This window comes from Lupinus angustifolius, chromosome LG10 (assembly GCF_001865875.1).
Source record: "Lupinus angustifolius cultivar Tanjil chromosome LG10, LupAngTanjil_v1.0, whole genome shotgun sequence".
Classification (NCBI taxonomy): domain Eukaryota; kingdom Viridiplantae; phylum Streptophyta; class Magnoliopsida; order Fabales; family Fabaceae; genus Lupinus; species Lupinus angustifolius.
The window spans coordinates 10277823-10298483 of NC_032018.1; the positions used below are offsets into that span (position 1 = coordinate 10277823).

At 34.2% G+C, this 20661-nt stretch overlaps 3 protein-coding genes across 6 annotated transcripts; 1 reads left to right on the forward strand and 2 right to left on the reverse strand.

Annotated features, from left to right (window-relative positions):
- On the reverse strand, positions 583-1611 carry LOC109357797 (probable zinc metalloprotease EGY1, chloroplastic). The gene is made up of 3 exons (XM_019601848.1): positions 1480-1611; positions 972-1022; positions 583-883 (listed from the first exon to the last, which is right to left on the reverse strand). Exons 1-3 carry the CDS (start codon positions 1573-1575, stop codon positions 725-727), a joined length of 306 nt encoding a protein of 101 aa, XP_019457393.1. The 5' UTR covers positions 1576-1611; the 3' UTR covers positions 583-724.
- Positions 3411-11029, reverse strand: LOC109358470 (probable zinc metalloprotease EGY1, chloroplastic). 2 transcript variants are annotated; one of them, XM_019602710.1, is made up of 11 exons: positions 10902-11027; positions 10502-10871; positions 8124-8585; positions 7818-7958; positions 6947-7048; positions 5490-5701; positions 5184-5234; positions 4953-5022; positions 4308-4376; positions 3800-3850; positions 3411-3711 (listed from the first exon to the last, which is right to left on the reverse strand). In XM_019602710.1, exons 2-11 carry the CDS (start codon positions 10868-10870, stop codon positions 3553-3555), a joined length of 1686 nt encoding a protein of 561 aa, XP_019458255.1. In that variant the 5' UTR covers position 10871; positions 10902-11027; the 3' UTR covers positions 3411-3552. The 2 variants fall into 2 exon arrangements, with proteins under 2 accessions (XP_019458255.1, XP_019458254.1); XM_019602709.1 differs by having other exon boundaries at positions 10502-11029.
- LOC109358471 lies at positions 14973-20448 on the forward strand. 3 transcript variants are annotated; one of them, XM_019602712.1, is made up of 11 exons: positions 14973-15137; positions 16166-16388; positions 16553-16710; positions 16834-16979; positions 17093-17155; positions 17271-17363; positions 17470-17634; positions 18380-18462; positions 19003-19148; positions 19824-19833; positions 19864-20448. In XM_019602712.1, the coding sequence occupies exons 1-11, from the start codon at positions 15023-15025 to the stop codon at positions 20219-20221; spliced, it is 1560 nt and encodes a 519-aa protein (XP_019458257.1). In that variant the 5' UTR covers positions 14973-15022; the 3' UTR covers positions 20222-20448. The 3 variants fall into 3 exon arrangements, 2 of the variants coding, with proteins under 2 accessions (XP_019458257.1, XP_019458256.1); XR_002108969.1 differs by having other exon boundaries at positions 14976-15137; positions 19824-20305; positions 20339-20448; XM_019602711.1 differs by having other exon boundaries at positions 14975-15137; positions 19824-20448.

A 20661-nucleotide genomic window follows, 5' to 3' on the forward strand; every position in this document is an offset into this window, starting at 1 on the left:
GGTTACACCAAGTTTCTAACCATTGAAATTGTACTTCACTGTCATTGAGTTGCCACTTTTGTTCATTTTGCTGTATCCATTTATAGTATCTTCTGCTCATAATCTAGTTTATAACTACTGCCTCTAACTTCCACAAATGTCATATGATTGCTTCACCTGTTTTCTCATTGTGTTATGCAATATCAATTGAAACATTTGCTTCCCTGATATCTTTGTGAAGGATAAAGAATTGAAGCCTGTAGGTGAATAAATTTTTATTATACTTTATTTAGTGTGTTAATGAAATGTCCTATTTCTGAATCCTGAAGTGAACCTGCTATAATTGAACATTAACAAGCCTCCTAAGTCCTAACAAGGCATCATAACAAAGCATGGGAAATTAATCACTTCATTTACATTATTTTCATACCTCGAATCATGATAGATTGAAAATATCAGTTTAACATAATAAAAACTATAACTTTGAAGGTGGAAGAGGAATAGTAATTAGTATAGAGAGCATGGTGTGCAGACTACAAAATTCCTAACACAATGGACCATAATATTATTATTTTTCTTGGAAGCAACTGGTCAAATTGCATATTAAACATTTTCACTCTTTAATTACAACCGTGCCATCACGAGGGATTATATAGAAATGATTAGGCTTTTTCTGTAGTAATGATTTTACCTATATAATTTAACTTGTCAGATTTAAAAATGGATTTATTCTACACATCAACCATCAAAATGCATTTACAAGACCTATACCCAGTTCCTCTGCAAGCTCGTCCCAAACAGGAAGAAGAGTCAAGACAACAAGAAAAGTAGCAATCACCACAAATGTCTTTCTCCATGTTCCAACCTCTGACACATCATTTAAGCATGGTTTCTCCGGCGTCCTCTGAAAAAAACATTAGTTCATAAGAATAATTACAAAAAAACTTTAGTTTCATCTTTTCCTTTCAACTTCAAGATGTGTACTTGCATACCTGACATAATATAACATAAAGTCCCCAAGGAAGTGAAAGAGGTCCACCGAGCTGTTGACAGAGGAGAGAAATGCAACTTATTTTTTAATAAAAATCGAAAACAAGTAGCCTTATGATATAATATTAAATCATGAAAATGACTAAATGAAAGGGAGGATGACAACACAGAATAGTGCAATGGGAAATAATAAATTTAAATGGTGTATGAGGATTGCGATATAATCACGTGTTCATGAATCATGATGCTTTCAATGAGCAGAAATATATCCAGCCTGTCAATTTAGAGTGCCACCTGCCTGGCCCTTTTTTTCGGTAAAAAGATAAACTGGAAAACTAACAAAAGCCAGGTAAAATAAAAGGAGCTTAAGATATTCCGGCACCACCACCCCAGTCATGACAACTCTATGCAACTAAGTAATAGTTTCACCATTTTCTTTCAACTTCAATATGTTCAACTTCAATGTATTGAATAATGACTTGCTAAACCTAAGTAAAAGATCAGACGTACCACTCCTAATCCAAGCATTGTATATGTGGTCAAACCAAAACCAACTAGTGCATTTTTTCCAAAAGCACCCTGCAAAAAATGTAGCAAAATTAGCATGTTTTTTTCATATTAAGGACCTAACTAGTTAGATTATATCATTATAACGCTCACTCTATCATTCAGGATAGTTTCAAACAACAATGAGAAACAGATGATGTTCTCTACATGTGAGAAATACACAGAAGGGTACCCTACTCCAACAAATGAGAGTATTTATGTAAAGAGAACATATCAATGAATTCTACCTATTTTACAGGCAAATAAGACAACATCATAGTGATATATACTCCCTGCTCTCCCCACCGGCAGTGCCACTCATTTCTAGAGCAATTATTTGCCCCTATGAACTCTACATACACTAATTACTAAATACTAAGACAAATAATAAATTTGCATCTTCAAATAAAAACTAAATATCTGAGTATCGTTATGTCTTAGGCATTAGTGTTTTTTATTAAACTGGTTAAGGTACGAGTAGAGTATAGTGGTTCAACCAGTAGTTTACTAATTACACCGTGTATATCGGTAAAGTTAGATATACATATATAATATATTAACATTAATGTTGAAAAATCAATAAAAAACTCATTAAAAATTATTTTTAAATAAAAACCGGCCGGTATGACCAGTACGGTTGAATTGAAAATCGGCCGGTGTGACCAATATGATCCTTATGATTGCATGACTAGTATAATTATTGTACCGTACCAGTATTGGGACTGGTTCACCGGTTTACTGGTTGAACCGGCTGACACAAACCGGTTTTTATAACATTCTTTTATTAAAGGGGAACTCGACAGTGATTAACAAAATAGTTGTCATTATATGTTATATGTTATAGTTATCATTATTTTTTACAGAATCTTATCATTATTTTAATTATTTAGGATTTTGGCATGTAAACTTTGTGAGTATGTATGTACCTAGCATTACTCTAACATACCTTTTATTCGTTTCTAGCTAAAAGGATAATGAAAAATATATTGTTTTAGTGTTTTATTGAAGAGCTCATTTTTAACCAGTTCAGGTGGCATCTTTGCTCAGTATGGTGCAAAGTGATCTGATGAATAATGGATTTGCATGTGCAACTGCATTTCACAGCACAAAGCAGCAACAAAGCCTCAATGTAGCTTTGCAGCCAGGTTACTCCAACAATTAATCTGTTTCCACCAACCTTGTGAACATGAGCAACTTCAATCTTGGTTTTGACCTTGCAATGGAGACAGCACGCTTATGGCACAGCGCCTCTTCATCTTTCTCGGTTTTCTTCGTTCTCCCACCGATGAGGAAGTAAACAAGGGAAGAAAGTAGGTTACACCAAGTTTCTAACCATTGAAATTGTACTTCACTGTCATTGAGTTGCCACTTTTGTTCATTTTGCTGTATCCATTTATAGTATCTTCTGCTCATAATCTAGTTTATAACTACTGCCTCTAACTTCCACAAATGTCATATGATTGCTTCACCTGTTTTCTCATTGTGTTATGCAATATCAATTGAAACATTTGCTTCCCTGATATCTTTGTGAAGGATAAAGAATTGAAGCCTGTAGGTGAATAAATTTTTATTATACTTTATTTAGTGTGTTAATGAAATGTCCTATTTCTGAATCCTGAAGTGAACCTGCTATAATTGAACATTAACAAGCCTCCTAAGTCCTAACAAGGCATCATAACAAAGCATGGGAAATTAATCACTTCATTTACATTATTTTCATACCTCGAATCATGATAGATTGAAAATATCAGTTTAACATAATAAAAACTATAACTTTGAAGGTGGAAGAGGAATAGTAATTAGTATAGAGAGCATGGTGTGCAGACTACAAAATTCCTAACACAATGGACCATAATATTATTATTTTTCTTGGAAGCAACTGGTCAAATTGCATATTAAACATTTTCACTCTTTAATTACAACCGTGCCATCACGAGGGATTATATAGAAATGATTAGGCTTTTTCTGTAGTAATGATTTTACCTATATAATTTAACTTGTCAGATTTAAAAATGGATTTATTCTACACATCAACCATCAAAATGCATTTACAAGACCTATACCCAGTTCCTCTGCAAGCTCGTCCCAAACAGGAAGAAGAGTCAAGACAACAAGAAAAGTAGCAATCACCACAAATGTCTTTCTCCATGTTCCAACCTCTGACACATCATTTAAGCATGGTTTCTCCGGCGTCCTCTGAAAAAAACATTAGTTCATAAGAATAATTACAAAAAAACTTTAGTTTCATCTTTTCCTTTCAACTTCAAGATGTGTACTTGCATACCTGACATAATATAACATAAAGTCCCCAAGGAAGTGAAAGAGGTCCACCGAGCTGTTGACAGAGGAGAGAAATGCAACTTATTTTTTAATAAAAATCGAAAACAAGTAGCCTTATGATATAATATTAAATCATGAAAATGACTAAATGAAAGGGAGGATGACAACACAGAATAGTGCAATGGGAAATAATAAATTTAAATGGTGTATGAGGATTGCGATATAATCACGTGTTCATGAATCATGATGCTTTCAATGAGCAGAAATATATCCAGCCTGTCAATTTAGAGTGCCACCTGCCTGGCCCTTTTTTTCGGTAAAAAGATAAACTGGAAAACTAACAAAAGCCAGGTAAAATAAAAGGAGCTTAAGATATTCCGGCACCACCACCCCAGTCATGACAACTCTATGCAACTAAGTAATAGTTTCACCATTTTCTTTCAACTTCAATATGTTCAACTTCAATGTATTGAATAATGACTTGCTAAACCTAAGTAAAAGATCAGACGTACCACTCCTAATCCAAGCATTGTATATGTGGTCAAACCAAAACCAACTAGTGCATTTTTTCCAAAAGCACCCTGCAAAAAATGTAGCAAAATTAGCATGTTTTTTTCATATTAAGGACCTAACTAGTTAGATTATATCATTATAACGCTCACTCTATCATTCAGGATAGTTTCAAACAACAATGAGAAACAGATGATGTTCTCTACATGTGAGAAATACACAGAAGGGTACCCTACTCCAACAAATGAGAGTATTTATGTAAAGAGAACATATCAATGAATTCTACCTATTTTACAGGCAAATAAGACAACATCATAGTGATATATACTCCCTGCTCTCCCCACCGGCAGTGCCACTCATTTCTAGAGCAATTATTTGCCCCTATGAACTCTACATACACTAATTACTAAATACTAAGACAAATAATAAATTTGCATCTTCAAATAAAAACTAAATATCTGAGTATCGTTATGTCTTAGGTTGTAAATTTAACTAAGCTCAATGAACACCTTTAACATGTTATTTCTATCATAGTTCATAAAAGTTACAGAGGGAACATGAATTAGAATTGATTTAAAAGTAATTCGTAACCTATTAAAAGCAATGTAATTTTGACCACATAAAGCTCACAGGGTGAAGCAAGATACCTGCACTGCTCTTCCGCCATCAAGGCACCCCACTGGAAGCATGTTAAAAGCTTGTATTGTTAACCCACACCTGCAAAATCATGACAAATAATAAGGTAGGCAGAAGTGCGGAACAATAACAACAACAACAACAATAATAATATAATAATAATAATGTGCTTGGAACCACAATTGGGGAACGAATTTGATTTATAAATTGAAGTGCAATAAGTTACCAGAAGAGAAGTTTACCAGCCTGCAATCACAAGAGGGTGAATTGAAACTGTTGCAGCATGCAATGCTCTGCACATTGATAACAGCATTGTATCAAAGTTAACATGGCCAGAATATGAAGCATCAATTCTAATTTACCTCCACAAACATTGTACTGCAATGGATTAATAGCACTTAGAAACAGGATGGTTTAGAAAATTTCCCAAGCATGATTATCCATTAGCGCATACTAACTAAATTAAGGGGGGAAATCACAAGCACTAGACCTATATTTAGCTAATTATATTCTTAAACCATAAAAAAAAAAAAACCAAGGAGACTTACGCATAACCAAGAGTGGCTCTACTGATCAATCCAAGAAGTAAGGAACCTTGAAACAACAAGCTGGGAACTTGAACCAAATCTCCTGCCGCATCTGGATTTGATGAGAGCAGAAGACCAACAGCAAACATTGAAAATGATAACACAGCACCAGCAAAGGGTCCCGCAAGTGATATGTCCACTTTTGTACTTCTATCAGGAAGGATAGATTTAAACTACAATAAACAACTATGAATCAGCACTTGGATGTATGCTAAACTTAAGAACTTCACTTCAGTCAATCTGATATGTTATACATTTCTGACATTTAGTAGCAACAAATACAGTTAAAAGATCCTGTTGTTGGTCTATTTGGAAAGTAAATGGATACATTGTACTTTCATCCATCATACACAACAAACATACTTGCAAATCTCTACCAAAGATTGGGAGGATAAATCCCTCAGTGTGATAGCCCTTCAGACAGTAGTTGCAAATTCAATGTAAATGTAACTACAACAACCAAGCTTTAGTCTCAATAGGTGGGGTCAGGTATAAATATTGAACGTAGTCATAGCTCATAATGCTCTATCATAAATTATGTCCATTGATAAATCATTGATCTTTAGATCTTTCCTAATCATTTCGCCTATGGTTTTCTTGGCCATTCTCCGCCTCTAGAAATTGGACAAACCTTCATTTGAACTATTCTTCTCACTGGGGTTTCTAATGATCTCATCCACACATGTCCAATCCATCTAAGGCGCGATTCTACCATCTTTTCTACAACAGAAGGTACCCCCAAATTTCTCACTGATGTATTCATTCTCAATCCTATCTTGTCTTATGTGTTCACTCATCCAACACGACATTTTCACTTTGCTACATTCAGTTTATTCTCTTGTTGAAATTTTATCGATCAACATTTAGTCTCATATAACATTGTGGGTCTTATAGTTGTGCGGTAAAATTTCCTCTTAAGTTTAAGCGACACCTTCTATCACATATGAAACCACCTGATGTACTCCACTATTTCATCCACATCACTTGAGTACTATGATTTACATCTCCCTCAATTCTCCATCATTTGTATGATTGACCAGGGATACTTAAATCTAGTGGCTTGTCGTATGGTATGATCTCTAATCTTTATCTCTACAGTAGGGTTTGATTTACATTCTATTAGTATATACTATGTCTTACTTTGACTTATACGAAAGTCATGTGTTTCTAAAGTTTGTCTCCACATTTCTAACTTTCCATTTAGTTCCTTTATCGATTCTCCAACTAGGACAATATCATCTATAAAAAACATTCATTGTGGCACTGATTCTTGGATATGCTCAGTAAGCACTTCCATGACCAATGTAAACAGGTAGGGACTCAATGTTGACCCTTGGTGTAGTCCTATAGCAAGAGGGAAATCTTCTGAGACCCTATCAATATGAATGTATTTGGCTTGACAAATTAGATAATCACACCTGAGTAATAGCACCAAAGCTTCCAAGGGTGATGTTTGGAATGAAGAAAGGAATGCTTAACTTTACTTGTTTAGGAAAAGCTGCTAGAAAGTGTCCCACCTCCTGCACATAGCCATATGCATCAGGTAGAATATATACAAAGAAACTAGAAGCAAAAAAGGGCAATTGACAAAATTTTGCGATATTATGTGGAGAAAAACAAATAACAGGCCTGTGATCCAGGCGGTATTTCTACTTGTACAGAGTAAAAACTAGGTATAATAAAAGTGGATTATCTGAATCCACAAACTAAGTGAACCTTCTACCTACTATCATGTGTAGCCAATTGTGAGTCAATCAACAAATTGACAAGAATACAGAGTTGATTGGTAGATCCTTAGGACAGATTGCATAATAGTGTCAAATATGAAAAGATACTAGTTCTTAATTAATATCTAGCTTAATAAGGTAAAGTAATAGTCTGAGTCTCATCATAATAATATGCAGACAATTTTCTACTATCAGTTATTAACTATCCCCCAATAACATGAAACAAGTTGTTTATATTTAATCAACATTGACATCATCTTAATCACAGCACCTCTACAAAAATTATTTGATCCAGCGAAAAGTTTACTAGTAGAAGCCAAAAACAAAATAGCAAGTTTAGTTCAGAATCCACAAATCTATTAATGAAGAAAGTAAGTCTAATAAAACCTAAAGGTTGGACTATGGTCTGACTAAAACACTCTCCATCTCCAATTCATTGTAATACTGAAAAAATAAATGATCTTTTTTATTTCAGAATGAAAATATTTTTATTTTGAATATATTTCGGTGAATTGCAATTACATAAACAAATGGCAAAAGAACATTAATAATGAAAGCTTACATGAAACAGAAGAACCCCCAAGACACCATATGCTAAAGGTAAAGCCGACTCAACAAATGGAAATAGAAGCTCCATATCTGGGGCATCAACACTGTCAGGATCTGTGAAGTATTTCACAACTTCTGGAGGAAGCCTGTTTATCTGATTAAACAAAACCAAGGCACCAACAAAATATCTAGATGTGAGAGAAGAAAATAGCAAGATAACGATGCAATTAATGACATTTAGAAATACTTTAGAAACAGTGATGTCCACAAACATTGGGCAATCAACACCAGATGTTCTGAGTATGAATAACCAGTCTACCTGAGATGCAATTCCTAGCTCCACCGAGGAACCAATTGTCAGCAGAAACAACAACAATGAAATGACATATTGCCAAAGTGTTGTTGGCCCTGGCTCAGAAACCTCCTTCCGCAACAAACCAAAGCTAATGCGTGGCCCACCACGAGGATCGGGACTGTCTGAATTGGGTTCCTCCACCATAAAAAGGTTGTACTTGTCACCAGAGATCTCAACTAGCAGATTTTGAAGTCTTGAAAAAACATCCTCTCGCTTTCCCCTTAAATTTCCGAGGAAAAGAATGCCTTCTCCCAGGTCTCCAAAGGGCTCCTCTTTGGTAACCCAAAAGGTCGAATAGCCAAAAAGCTTATCCTTAATTAGCTTTACATCAGCAGGATCAATCTTCTCAGGTCCAAGGAGTTCCATAAGTTTGAAAGAATCAACTTGAAAATTGTTGTATGCAGGCCCAAGTGAAGACAAAGATGACTGAAGAAGTAAAATGAGAGAAACATAAGAATCAGGAATCACAACAGACAAGTCACATTTCTAAAATGTAACAGAGCACATTTGAAGGAGGATTTTCTGAAAACATGCATTATGAAAACTTTTCTTGCAAGAAATAAAATTGCATAAGAAATGCAGATAAAGAGCAGTATAATTCAAACTCAGTAGAAGAATTAGAAACAACTCATGAGGTACAACATCTTTAGTTTTGTGTCTGTGTGAGTATGATGTAATGTAAAAAGTGGTAGTTTGGTAACTTGTTGTCCATGTTATAAGGATTCGACAAAGTTTTACTTTGAGTATCTATTACCCAACATAACCCTCCTCTATTATCCAGGCTTGGGACCAGTTGTGTGTAAGGATTTGCAACAAAACACGACAAAGACAGACTTAATTTGGTTACTTTTTCGCCCCATCTTTTGTTCTGTTGTCAAGTCTCTTAACTTATGGTGTTGATGTAAAGATTTTAGTTTAAAGAAGTATATATAAAAAAAAGGATAAGCCTCGGCACAAGGGTAAGGTTGCTTGCCTTCTAATCAGGAGGTCATGGGTTCAAATCATAGAAACAATCTATTTACTTACGATGATAAGGTTACGTACATCCACCATCCTCAAACCCTACTAGGTGGGAGCCTCGTGCATTGGGTTACCCTTTTAAGTATATCTAAAAAAGTACAATATAATTTACCAATACAATGGTTAATCAGGAATGAAAAGGAAGATAATACTTAAGTTTCTCTATTAAAGAACTCCAATAAAATAAAATAAAAGTCCAGGAAAGTACTTTTATGATGAACAAACATTGTCAAGGGGGAAAGATTGATGGTAAAAGAGAGTGAATGAGTAAGCAAGTGAAAGATGTCCTCAACTGTGTGCATGAAAAAAGTTCAACAAGACAGAATAAGTGAGTGACAATGTGATAGCTTGTTCCCTTATGTACTATGAAACTATCATTTTTAGTAACTAACATAAATAATAAGTGATTCTTTCTTACTCCATAATTCGAAAATGGAGGTAATTGAAGTCACATTATAATAGCTCTTAATATGGTATCCTAAACTATGTTCGTGATTCATCTGCCAATGCAACATAACCTTATCAAAAAGCTAGAAAGATTTCCTGATAACTAGTACTAAAAACTTCTTTATACTATCACCAATTGTGTATTGTTAGATTATTAATTAAATTTGACAATCACTAAGAAGTCAACTTTTTAATAATGTGCATTTGATGATTATGCTAGCACATTTATATTGATGGTATATCAATATAAATGTGCATTTGATGATGATGCTAACATCATATCACTAGACGAAATCATATCACTTAGGAACAAATGCATTATCATTATAGTCCATAAAAATTTGATAGTTTAGTCCATACAATTTGATAGTGCAGGTCATTTTTTTCTTATGGATTGCAATTCAGTAACTAAGGTTTTGTTTGGCATAACTAGAGGATAAGCTAGCTAAATACTTATAAGGAATGAGCTAAAAGTTGAGATCCGATAAGGTAGCTGATTGAATTAAAACTATATGATAAGATTAGAAGATATCGTTGTTTTAAAATGGCAGACGGCATCATCTGATGCGGCCACTGCAACAGCATCACACCACAATTGCAGTGCGATACCCAATCACAACCATATTTGGGTTGTACCAAGCCCCATCGGACTGTATTGAATTCGATAATTTTTTTTTAATCACACAATAGCCACAATTCACCTCGCAACAGCCACAATCGCACTAACCTCAAAATCAAATAGCCTCCTAGCTTATAAGTCACATTTAGTTTATAAAAAATGAACTTAGCATTTTGAAGTAAGCATCTTGACTAATTTGTCAAATAAACTAGTCGAATAATTTTGGTAGTCATAACTTAAGGGAATAAAATAATACCCTGGTAGAAGTCGATGTGGGAGTTGATTTTTCTGAATTGAACCCACTTTCGCGTTTCTGTTCAGCCTCAGGTAGCGTAGTAGTAGTAGTAGTTGCAGTATTAGAAGACTCATTTGGCTTTGAAACATTGGCACCATTTTCCCCTTCAATACCATCAACGTCGTCGTTTTTACCATTACCATTAAAACACCTAAACCTATAGAAATTAACACGCTTCCCCAACTTCAATTTCTGTGTGGAGAACAAACAAGAAGAAGAAGAAGAAGAGAAATTTGGGAATTGAATCCTCTCTCTGAAGGCGTGACGTGCCGGGTTGGACCGGAATTCGGAGTTCACAGGCATCAAACTGTAACTCGTTAGCGTTCCCATTCCGCTACTCAATACTGCTACAACAATGGTTGGGAATGAAACGACAGGTGAAGGAAGCGTTGCGTTGCGTTTCAATGGTGGAGCATTTGAAGTTGGGAAGAAGGGAAAGTGAGAAGAGTGTAGGAGATGTTGCAATTGGTTTTTGGATGTGGTTGGTTCATTATAGGCTAAGGATAAAATTATTAATATTAAATATATATTTTTTGTAAATGGGAAACATATATTAAATATATACTTACTTCTTCAACATATATTAAATGAGTTTTTTTTAATGTATTGTAAATGTATTCTTTCATTCTTGTAGGTAAGGAACTAATTCTTTTATATATTAAATGAGTTTAATATATATAGGAAGATTTCTACAATTATTTATTATTTATTTTATTACTTTTTTTTTTAAAGAATCGATATTATTTTTTATACTCTTATATTATATATTTTCCCTTTTCAAGTGAAATTTAATCACATAACTGTCAACAATTTGTTGGTCTAGTAGTGAAAATGTCATTTTCAAGTCAAAATTTTAATTCTTGTAAACGATATTTATTCGGAGAGACAATTACACATAAAAGACTTAGAGGCTAAAGCAATACATTTGTTTACAAAAAAAGAAAATCACACCACTCAACTTCGGGAATTAGGTTTATTGTCTTTAAAACATGTCTCTATATCTAATTAGAGGAAGATCCATGTGATTGCCCAACTCCAAATGGGACATATTAGTTATAACCAATTTGCCACTTAATTTGCTTTTGTGTGTATGTTGATACAACTAATTATGCAATCCATTTTCAACCAAGTTCTAATAAATTCTAATAAGGTTAACCAAAGAGTAAGATGGATAGAAATGGTCACATCCATTATTAAACAAGTTCACAACTAAGTTGAGAATCATTTTCAATCATTACTCTAGGTAAACCTTCCCTCCACGCTAAACTAATAGCTAAGAAGATTGCACAGAATTCTATCGAGAGATATTTAAAGCTCAAGTTTTTGCAAAAGCCAATGATTAATCATTTTTAGTCATCTCTATAAAAACCACTACAACTAGTCATGTTTCTTCCCCTAGTAGATTTATCCACATTACATTTAAACCAATCCGATGAAGAAGGATCCCAACCCACCAAAATTTGTCTACACACGGGAATAATGTGTGAAGGAGGTAACCTTCTAAGGTTGTCACTTTGTGCATATTCTGCTCCCACCATATTTGCAAAATAGTGAACTTGATGTGGGTTAAAGGATCAATCATTAAAGATCATGATGGAATTTGTTGAAAGAATGATTTTTGAAGTGGTTTTTTAATACATATTAAGGTGATCATTTATGGTGACTTTTGAATTGGTTTTTTAATGTCAGGAGGAGATCTCAACCATAATGAAAGAGTCGTTGGGTGGTAAAATTCACCGTCGGATCGTGGGATTTTCCACCCACTGTGATCGTCAAACGAGGGAGATTTAGAAGCCTCGGGCTATAAATAGAGGCATCCTCTCCTTATTGTAACTCACATCAGTCGAGCAATATTTCCTTGATTTTCTTCTTTCTCCCCCATAAAATTTTGCCGACGCATTTCCGACAACTTTCTCCCCCTTTCCGTCGGTGACACTTGAGAATTGACACATGCAGCTAAAGTGGGAATTTCGAGAACTGACATTGGTAGTCAGTATTGTGGAAAAGAATTGGCACGAATAGTCATACTATAGGAATTCGAGAATTGACACCAATAGTCATATTGTGAGTGTATTTGAGATCGATTCTTATAGTGTAGTAAGACATCGTTTTGTCCCGGGGACAACGTGGTTGATAGTCTGCTTGCACAATTTTAGCAGTACCACGAAACGTCTTAAAGAGAGCGATCTGGTCATGACTCGATTAGTAAGGATTATTTCGTGCTATTCATAATTGTTGTGAGCTACGGTAACAACAATTTTAAGATGTTTATATTGTAATAGCATTCATAGATAATATTACTAGATCGAACAACTATGACTTGAACAAGTCATTTCAGATTGATAGGACAAATTTTAAACATTGGCAACATAAGATGAAAATTTTCCTCACTATGAGAAATGTTGCCCATATTCTGAAAACCTTATGAGACATAAGACCAAAGAAATCTCTTTGAAATCTTTGATCACTCGTCTTCATATTGAAGAAGAGGCTCGTAAGCAAGATCAGAGTGAAGATGCGTTGATTGTCTCCAACAATAGCACTAAGAAGAAATTCTCAGGTGCAGTTCTGAAGCCTAGTAGCACTAACTTCAAGAATCAGGACCGCAATGAGGATAAGGCTAAGAACACCAGTGACAACAAGAATTGGAACCCTCAAAAGGTCTAATATGCTAAGCCACCTACTAAGAATGACTCTGCAAACCTGTTCACCTGCTTCAAGTGTGGGAAGCCAGGTCATATGGCACACAAGTGCAGAAATAAACCTATAGATCGTCCTCCACGTGCCAACATGGTTGATGAGCTATTTGTGGTAGTATTATCTGAAGCCACTATGGTTGGAGGAACTGATGGGTGATGGATAGATACTAGCACATCTCACCATGTCTGCTATGACCGTGTTATGTTCAAAACATACACGGATGCTGATGACAAGAAGGTGTTGTGGGGTGACTCCCACACCACTGTTGTTGATGGAACTGGTGATGTGGAGCTAAAATTTACATATGGGAAGACTCTGATTCCCAAAGATGTGATGCACACTCTAGAGATGAGGAAGAATCTGGTTTCTGGCTGTCTTCTTAATAAGACTAGTTTTACCCAAACCATAAGAGCAGACTTGTATACTCTTACTAAAAATGGAGTATTTGTTGGGAAAAAGTACGTCATTGATGGCGCGTTTAAATTAAGTGTTGATGTTTCTATTAATAAAATTTCTAATTTTGTTTACATGTTGTGTGATTTTAATATTGGATATTCTAGACTTTGTCATATTAATAAACGTGCAAACTTAAAATGATTTTAAAATTTGTGAATCATGCACTCAAGAGAAAATTAAAAAAAACCTCATAAACTAGTAATGCGACAATTTGAGCCTTTAGATTTAATACATATATATATATGTGTGAATTAGATGAAACGTTAACTAGAAGTGGTAAATGTTATTTTATCACTTTTATTAATGATTGTTCTGATTTTACTTTGAAAAATAAAAGTGAAGATGTTTAAGTTATATGTAACTGAAATTGAAAATCAACTAAACAACTCAGAAGCGATTGAGGTACTAAGTATAGTTCTAACCTGTTTAATGAATTTTATAAATCAAATGACATTATTCATGAAACAACTACCCATGTTCACATGAAATGAATGGTAAAGCTGAAAGAAAGAATAAAATAGAACTTTAACTGAATTAAGTTGTAGCTATTATGTTAAGTTCCAGTGCAGCACCTTCATGGTGGGTGAAATTTTATTAACTGCATTATTTGTGCTAAATAGAGTCCCCAAGGCTAAAAACAAAATTTCCTTATATGAAAATTAATAAGAATAGACAACAAAACTTGTCTTATTTGAGAACTTGAGGTTATCTGACTTATGTCCGAATATCAAACCCGAAGAGAATTAAACTGCAAGTATTGAAGTATAGATGTTAGAGATATGATTAATATGTTGGTGGTGATTACATATAATTATATAGTTTTTTTTATATAAATTAAAAAGTTTAGGCAAAATGGGAAAATAAAATTACACCATGGTAGTTACACCATCCTTTATATATAGTATAGATAGATATAAATATATAATGTAGAAGTATAAATATAAACGTAGAAACCAAATTTTACTAATTGTTAAAGCGGCAATTAAAAAGAAAAAACATGGTAACTACGTGTAAACATGACAAAGTTTGAAGTGTTTTCAACTTTTTATAGAATTTTCCCAATAAAATAAAAAAGAGAGATTAAAAGCACAATTAACCCTTTATTTTTTGAAGTTAATTTTCAATTTTGAATACCATGTTGACGGTAAAGTTACGCTACGCCGTCTCTACACTCTACTTACGAAGTAGTAGACAGATAGTAAACTGAAAATTCCAATAAAATCCCGTGGCCGCGTTAACCTCGCCTTAAAACTAACGCTACCCAAATTATAAAACAAAGCGTACCCTATATACTATGCTCTACTATTTTTTGTTCCCATCTGAGTCATGAAACCATTCTTCTTCTTCTTCTCTCGCACCACCATCACTGTGCTTCTTCTTCTTCAACTCTTCTTCTCTTCCTCCAACGCCGATAATAACGATACCCCACTCCTTCTCAAAGGTTTTAATCTCCTTCTCCCTTTCTCTCACTTCAATTTTGTTTCACTTAGGGTTTCTCTTTTAAACCAATAAAATTGAACTTACATGTATTTGATTCCCTTTTCTTGGTAAATAAAATTTGTTACAACTGTTGTATATTGAGGTTCATATGGGTATGGGAAATTATTGCTATGTATGTTGTTTTACGGATCATAGTTACATGGTATGTGGAACTGGTTCCAGGGTGTGGTGCCCAGTTTTATGTTGTCAGTTTTTATTTTCTGTCCCAAAAAGTGTAAATGTCATGTGCCACTTAAAGTGATTTATCAGAAAAACACTTAATTATTACACTTTTAACTTAAGTGACACATGGACAAACACTTTTTGGTACAACAGACGTGTTCCCATTTTTATATTATTATTATTATTATTATTATAAGACTGCTCTGAACTCCGTAATTTGGTAGGTGGTACATACCCGAAAACAGGGAACTGTTACTGACCTGTAATGCAAATCTGGTAGTTGTGATAAGTTTCCTTCAAAAGTGGTTGTTATATGGGGAATTATAAGAATCGCTTGTCTTTTTTTGTTAGCTAGCTGTATGTTATACTGAAATTTTCACTTAATTTTACAAATGTGTGTTTTGGTACACCCTCTTGTTTTATTTGCAAGACACTTTTAACTAAACTATATATTCCAATAAAGTAGTCACTTTTATTAATTATTAATTTATTAATTAAAAAAAGGGCGGCAAGCTCTCACTTAGTGAGATCTGGACATGACAGATTATGTAGCCTTACCCCATAAGCGGAGAGACATTTTTCCAGGATTTGAAGTATTATAAGATTATAGTATATGCTCAAAGCTTTCAATAGTGACAAATGTGAAAAAAATAATAGATGTTGTATAGAAATGTAAAATGCCTTATAAAAGGGACCATGAAATGACTTGTAATAAGGACCAGACGCAGTATATTAGTTATGCTTACTTGTATTGTTCTTTTCCTACAAATTTCACTTGAGAAGAATCTCATCATGTTTTAACTACAGGTATCGATATTGAAAGGCCGGTTCTTGATGTCTCCCCTTCCCTACTTTCTGGGCATTCTGCTACTCATGGTGTTAAAGACACTTCACGATGTGAGCGTGTTCAAGTTTCTGGTATTTCCAGATTAAAACTCGGGAGCTATTCTAGTTCATTTCACATTACTTTAGCTCCATCTGCTGCTATCCCAGAGAGGTTACATAACAAAATTCAAGTCTGTTTCCACAGGTAAAGTGCATAATCTGGATATACTGTGCATGATATTCTATATTCATTTTTTGTCTCTGCACCCTCTTCTCTAAGGTGTATGTTTATTGCACATACAGACTCTCTAGATTCAAACTTCAAATGTCTTTCAAGATTGCCATTTCTTATTTTCATTGTATGTGCAGGAATAATTCACTTGGATGGTGTCGATGTGAAAAGGATGAATGGAGGAGTCTACAGAAGGGGGTGTGGAGTGCTGTTATGTCACCTTATGAAAATAGATATGTTGATGTGAAGATCAATGGTGACATATCAAACTCTGTTACAATTGCTCTTGAAGAAGGTTGGTTTCTTCCATCTCATAAAAGGGGAAACTATTTATTGTTTTGTTATGTTTCTCCTTGCAATCTTCTTAAAAAAATTGTTTGGCACTTATTAATATTTTGTTATACACAAAATTTTGCAGATTTTCAGAAATGGCGCCTCATTTGTCTTGCAATGGGATCAGTATTTCTGTTGTTGGCTCCAATTATTAGCAGCTGGGTTCCGTTTTATTATAGCAGTTCAATGGCTATAGGGATCTTTCTTGTCATTATAATCCTTCTCTTCCAGGTATATTAATTAACATTATATTATATGTGTATTTATTTTGTTCCATTTCTTCTATGTTTTCCTTGGTTACTTGAACATATTTTTCTAATTATTGTTTCTTAATTATGGTACAGGGCATGAAATTATTGCCAACTGGAAGAAAAAGTATCTTTTACATTACCATATATGGATCAGTGGTGAGTTTGATTTAGTTTTGGCCCTTTTTTACCTGCAGCTCTTCATGTTTCTACTTTTTTACTTGCTTGTTGTTAATGTCAACACTCTTAATATGATTATTATGTGCTTTTTCAGCTTGGAGTTGGATCAGTCATTTTGCACCAATTCTCTGCATTCGTAAATTCAATTCTTCAGAGTTTTGGATTGAGTGAAGAGATGCACAACCCAGTAAGTATATCTGTTGTCCATTCATCTCCTGCTGATTGTGACCATCTTTGCTTGTATCTCAGACAATCATCACTTCCATTAAATATATTTGCTCAATGGTTTACAGGTTGCTATTTTTGTTCTCGTGGGTATTATCTTGGCCGGAGCTGCTTTAGGCTACTGGATTGTTAGGAAGTTTGTTATTTCGGAAGAAGATGGCAGTGTTGATACGGGAGTTGCTCAGTTTGTGAAATGGGCAATGCGCATTGTTGGAGCCACCTTTATATTGCAGGTTTGGATTTTTCTAAACATGGAATATGTGCGACAGACTATGGCTGTTATTAAAACTCACCCTGTTTGTAATGGCATATTTTGCTAGGTTACTATTGACCATTTGCTTAAATTTTTACTGTTGCTTGAAAATTTCAAGAATCATCAAACCACTGCTTATTTCTAGTCTGCTTCTTGTGAAATATTTATCCAAACTCACCTATTAAATATTACCAAGCTGACACTTTTTGAGACATTTAATAATGTATACCATTTTTGAAGTGTTTCTTACCACCTTATTTTTGTAAATTTAGTGTTTTTATTTATATAAATATTACATTTCACTATTTTACTCTTCATTTTTTAAAATATACGTTTTATTAGTTTTCGTATTATGTTGTAATTTAAAATAAAGAGCATCAACGAAATATAAAATCTAAATATGGAAAAATAATAAAAAATGGTTAATTAAAAATTATGCATCAATAAAATCTAAGAAATAAATAATGGCATACATGGGTAAATTTTCATGTTTTGGCATGGCAAGACTTGGTTATTTTATTTAATTTATTTTCTTGATGAAATTGTCTTTTGAATCATTGATATTTGAGTTGGTTTTGAGATGGATCATAATATTTCATTGGGATTTATTTAATTTTGTTAATTAAAATCTTACCTTTCTCTAGTGTTTGCTGACCATTATGGTCTCTTATTTCTATAATGTGGTTCATTACCTATTTATACTCTGATTTTCATTTCTCTATCAGAGCACTCTTGATCCTCTTCTAGCAATTGGTGCCTTGGTCTCTTGTGGAGCTGTTATTTCGTTGGTAAAGTGGCTTCATGGATGGTAAGTTGACTTCTCTTTGTGTTTTGTTTTATTTGTTCATGTAAAATCATTTTTATTGGACACAGTTGGTTTCCATCACTTCATAGTTTTATGTAATGTATTCTACCAGCATACCCAAGTGTTCCTTCACTTTAAATGGTATTGCTCTGCATTTAAATCGTCATGGTAGTTTCATCAAAAAACATTAGATGATATGGTTGTCATGATTGCTGACAACTTGTCAATACTGGGTTCGGGATATTTTCATGAATTGTTATATCTTGCTTTTTTATAATATGAAGCATGCAACTTTATCATCGGAAATGGTCATGGGCTAGATGTTTGAACATTGCAATTTGTAACCAGTTACCAGTTTGTCCATTTTAGATAGTAAAGGAACTTAGAGAGAGTAGGATCCACTCACACGTTAGATTTTGACTACTAAAATGTATGTATGACTGTCCTAAAAATGATCCTTTTATATTGGGGTTATGACTGTCAAAGATAATGTCTTTGAGGTTCCAAGTTTTCCACTTCTAAACATGTCATGATATCACGCAGGTATGAAACTTCAGGGCATGATGATTATTCATTGCAGCTGGTGAGAAGAACACATGGCCGTGCTGAATTCCTTGGGAAGTCAACCCCTAAAGGAAAAATGTGGAATAGCCCTAAGCAATCTGCATGGTCTGAGTCTCCCGTGAGAGGTATTGGTTTATGTTCCAGTCTTTATGATTACTACATTTCTTGTGAGTAGATCAAAGAAATTGGACTTTTAGCTGAGAATAACCGGCTTATACTGGTTTGAAGTGGTATCTGGATTATGTGGAATTTGCTTAAAGAATTTTTTTAGTAAGTAAATCAAAACATTAGCAACCAGAATATTTGGATAAAATAGACAGGAAGCTTTTGTTCAACTGACATGAAGACTTGCTCTAAAAAATAACTTTCTCAACTGTTAAGTTGCTTATATGTATACTCCATAAAATAGCATTTTGAGTCCATGGGTTGGTATTTTATTATAAACTTCTATTATGAGGTTAAGGCAAAAAGTACTAAATTAAGTTCAGTGTTTATTCTTTCACTTTCAGCACTGAATTGAGTTTTCAAACAGTTTTTACATATAGCACATGCTTTGCTGTGATTATCTTTTTTTAATGAACTCAGTGCCAAACGGTTCCGCTCTCAACATTGAATTGAATTTTTAAACTTTCCTAACAGGCGCACATGCTTTGCTTTGCTTATTTTTATTAAACTTAGGGGAAGTCTTGTGAAGTTTGTTTCATTCAGTGATGTATACTTTGATTCAAAACCTGTAATGTACACTTCAATGCCTGTAACGATAATGATTTTGATGTTATTATATGTTTACTTTGTTTCAGGTGTTGTGTCACCATCTTTTGGGTTCACACCAGTGACGCGACCATCTTCTGGATTCACACCAGTGATGCAACCATCTTCTGGGTCTGGGTTCACACCAGTGATGCGACCATCTTCCGGGACCCAAAGTGGGCAGGACTATTATTCAACCTTCCATAAGACCCGCAACAGAAAGAAGTTCACAAAGAAAGAATGGGATGACTTCACAAGAGAATCCACTAAGCAAGCTTTAGCAGAATGGGCTGCGTCTCCGGAATTTAGTGACTGGATCATTGAAAATGCAGAGCGGATAGAACTCCTTCCTGTCGAAAGTTCAGATGAGACAATGGGAAGTGAGTCTGATTCCACAGATGTAGGAAGTGAAAATGGACTTTGGCCTTTCAATTTGTGGAGGTGGTGATTTTGAGTATGAGCAAAATTATGTACTAACCAAACCAGCACACATTGTTTTTTAGGAGTAGGGGAGAGTACTGACAAGTATGTAATGAGTCAGGAATTCATGATTGCTAAATTCTAACTAACATGAATGTAGATAGTTTTGATCATTTGTCTGAATTTTCTATATTGTAAGATTGGACAATATTAACAAATTTTGAGTTTCTTAGTCATTCATTAGTTTTCCCTCCATATGTCTGAAAGTTACTTGGGTGTTTTGTTGGTAATTGTTTTTGTAACTCTTAACTCTCGCATTTGCTATGATTATATCTTTGATTACCTAAGGTACCCGCAATTTCCTTATTTTCTTTTTCACTTGGGTGGAGTAATTTTTCGGTCTTAATTGTCAAAAAGGTTGGTCAAAAGTGTGAAAATCTTTAGAGCATCCATACTCATGGAGAAGGA

Bases quoted from the DNA above. Each gene is read 5' to 3' on its own strand.
- LOC109358471 (XM_019602711.1), top strand. From the start codon at position 15,023: ATGAAACCATTCTTCTTCTTCTTCTCTCGCACCACCATCACTGTGCTT. The intron at 17,156-17,270 runs GTGAGTTTGATT...GTGCTTTTTCAG, and splicing joins TTACCATATATGGATCAGTG to CTTGGAGTTGGATCAGTCAT. The intron at 17,635-18,379 runs GTTTGGATTTTT...TTTCTCTATCAG, and splicing joins GAGCCACCTTTATATTGCAG to AGCACTCTTGATCCTCTTCT.
- LOC109358470 (XM_019602709.1), bottom strand. From the start codon at position 10,870: ATGGGAACGCTAACGAGTTACAGTTTGATGCCTGTGAACTCCGAATTC. The intron at 5,235-5,489 runs GTAAGTCTCCTT...ATCAATGTGCAG, and splicing joins AGAGCCACTCTTGGTTATGC to AGCATTGCATGCTGCAACAG. The intron at 3,712-3,799 runs GTATGCAAGTAC...TGTTTTTTTCAG, and splicing joins TTTATGTTATATTATGTCAG to AGGACGCCGGAGAAACCATG.
- LOC109357797 (XM_019601848.1), bottom strand. From the start codon at position 1,575: ATGCTAATTTTGCTACATTTTTTGCAGGGTGCTTTTGGAAAAAATGCA. The intron at 1,023-1,479 runs GTACGTCTGATC...CTCTGTCAACAG, and splicing joins CAATGCTTGGATTAGGAGTG to CTCGGTGGACCTCTTTCACT. The intron at 884-971 runs GTATGCAAGTAC...TGTTTTTTTCAG, and splicing joins TTTATGTTATATTATGTCAG to AGGACGCCGGAGAAACCATG.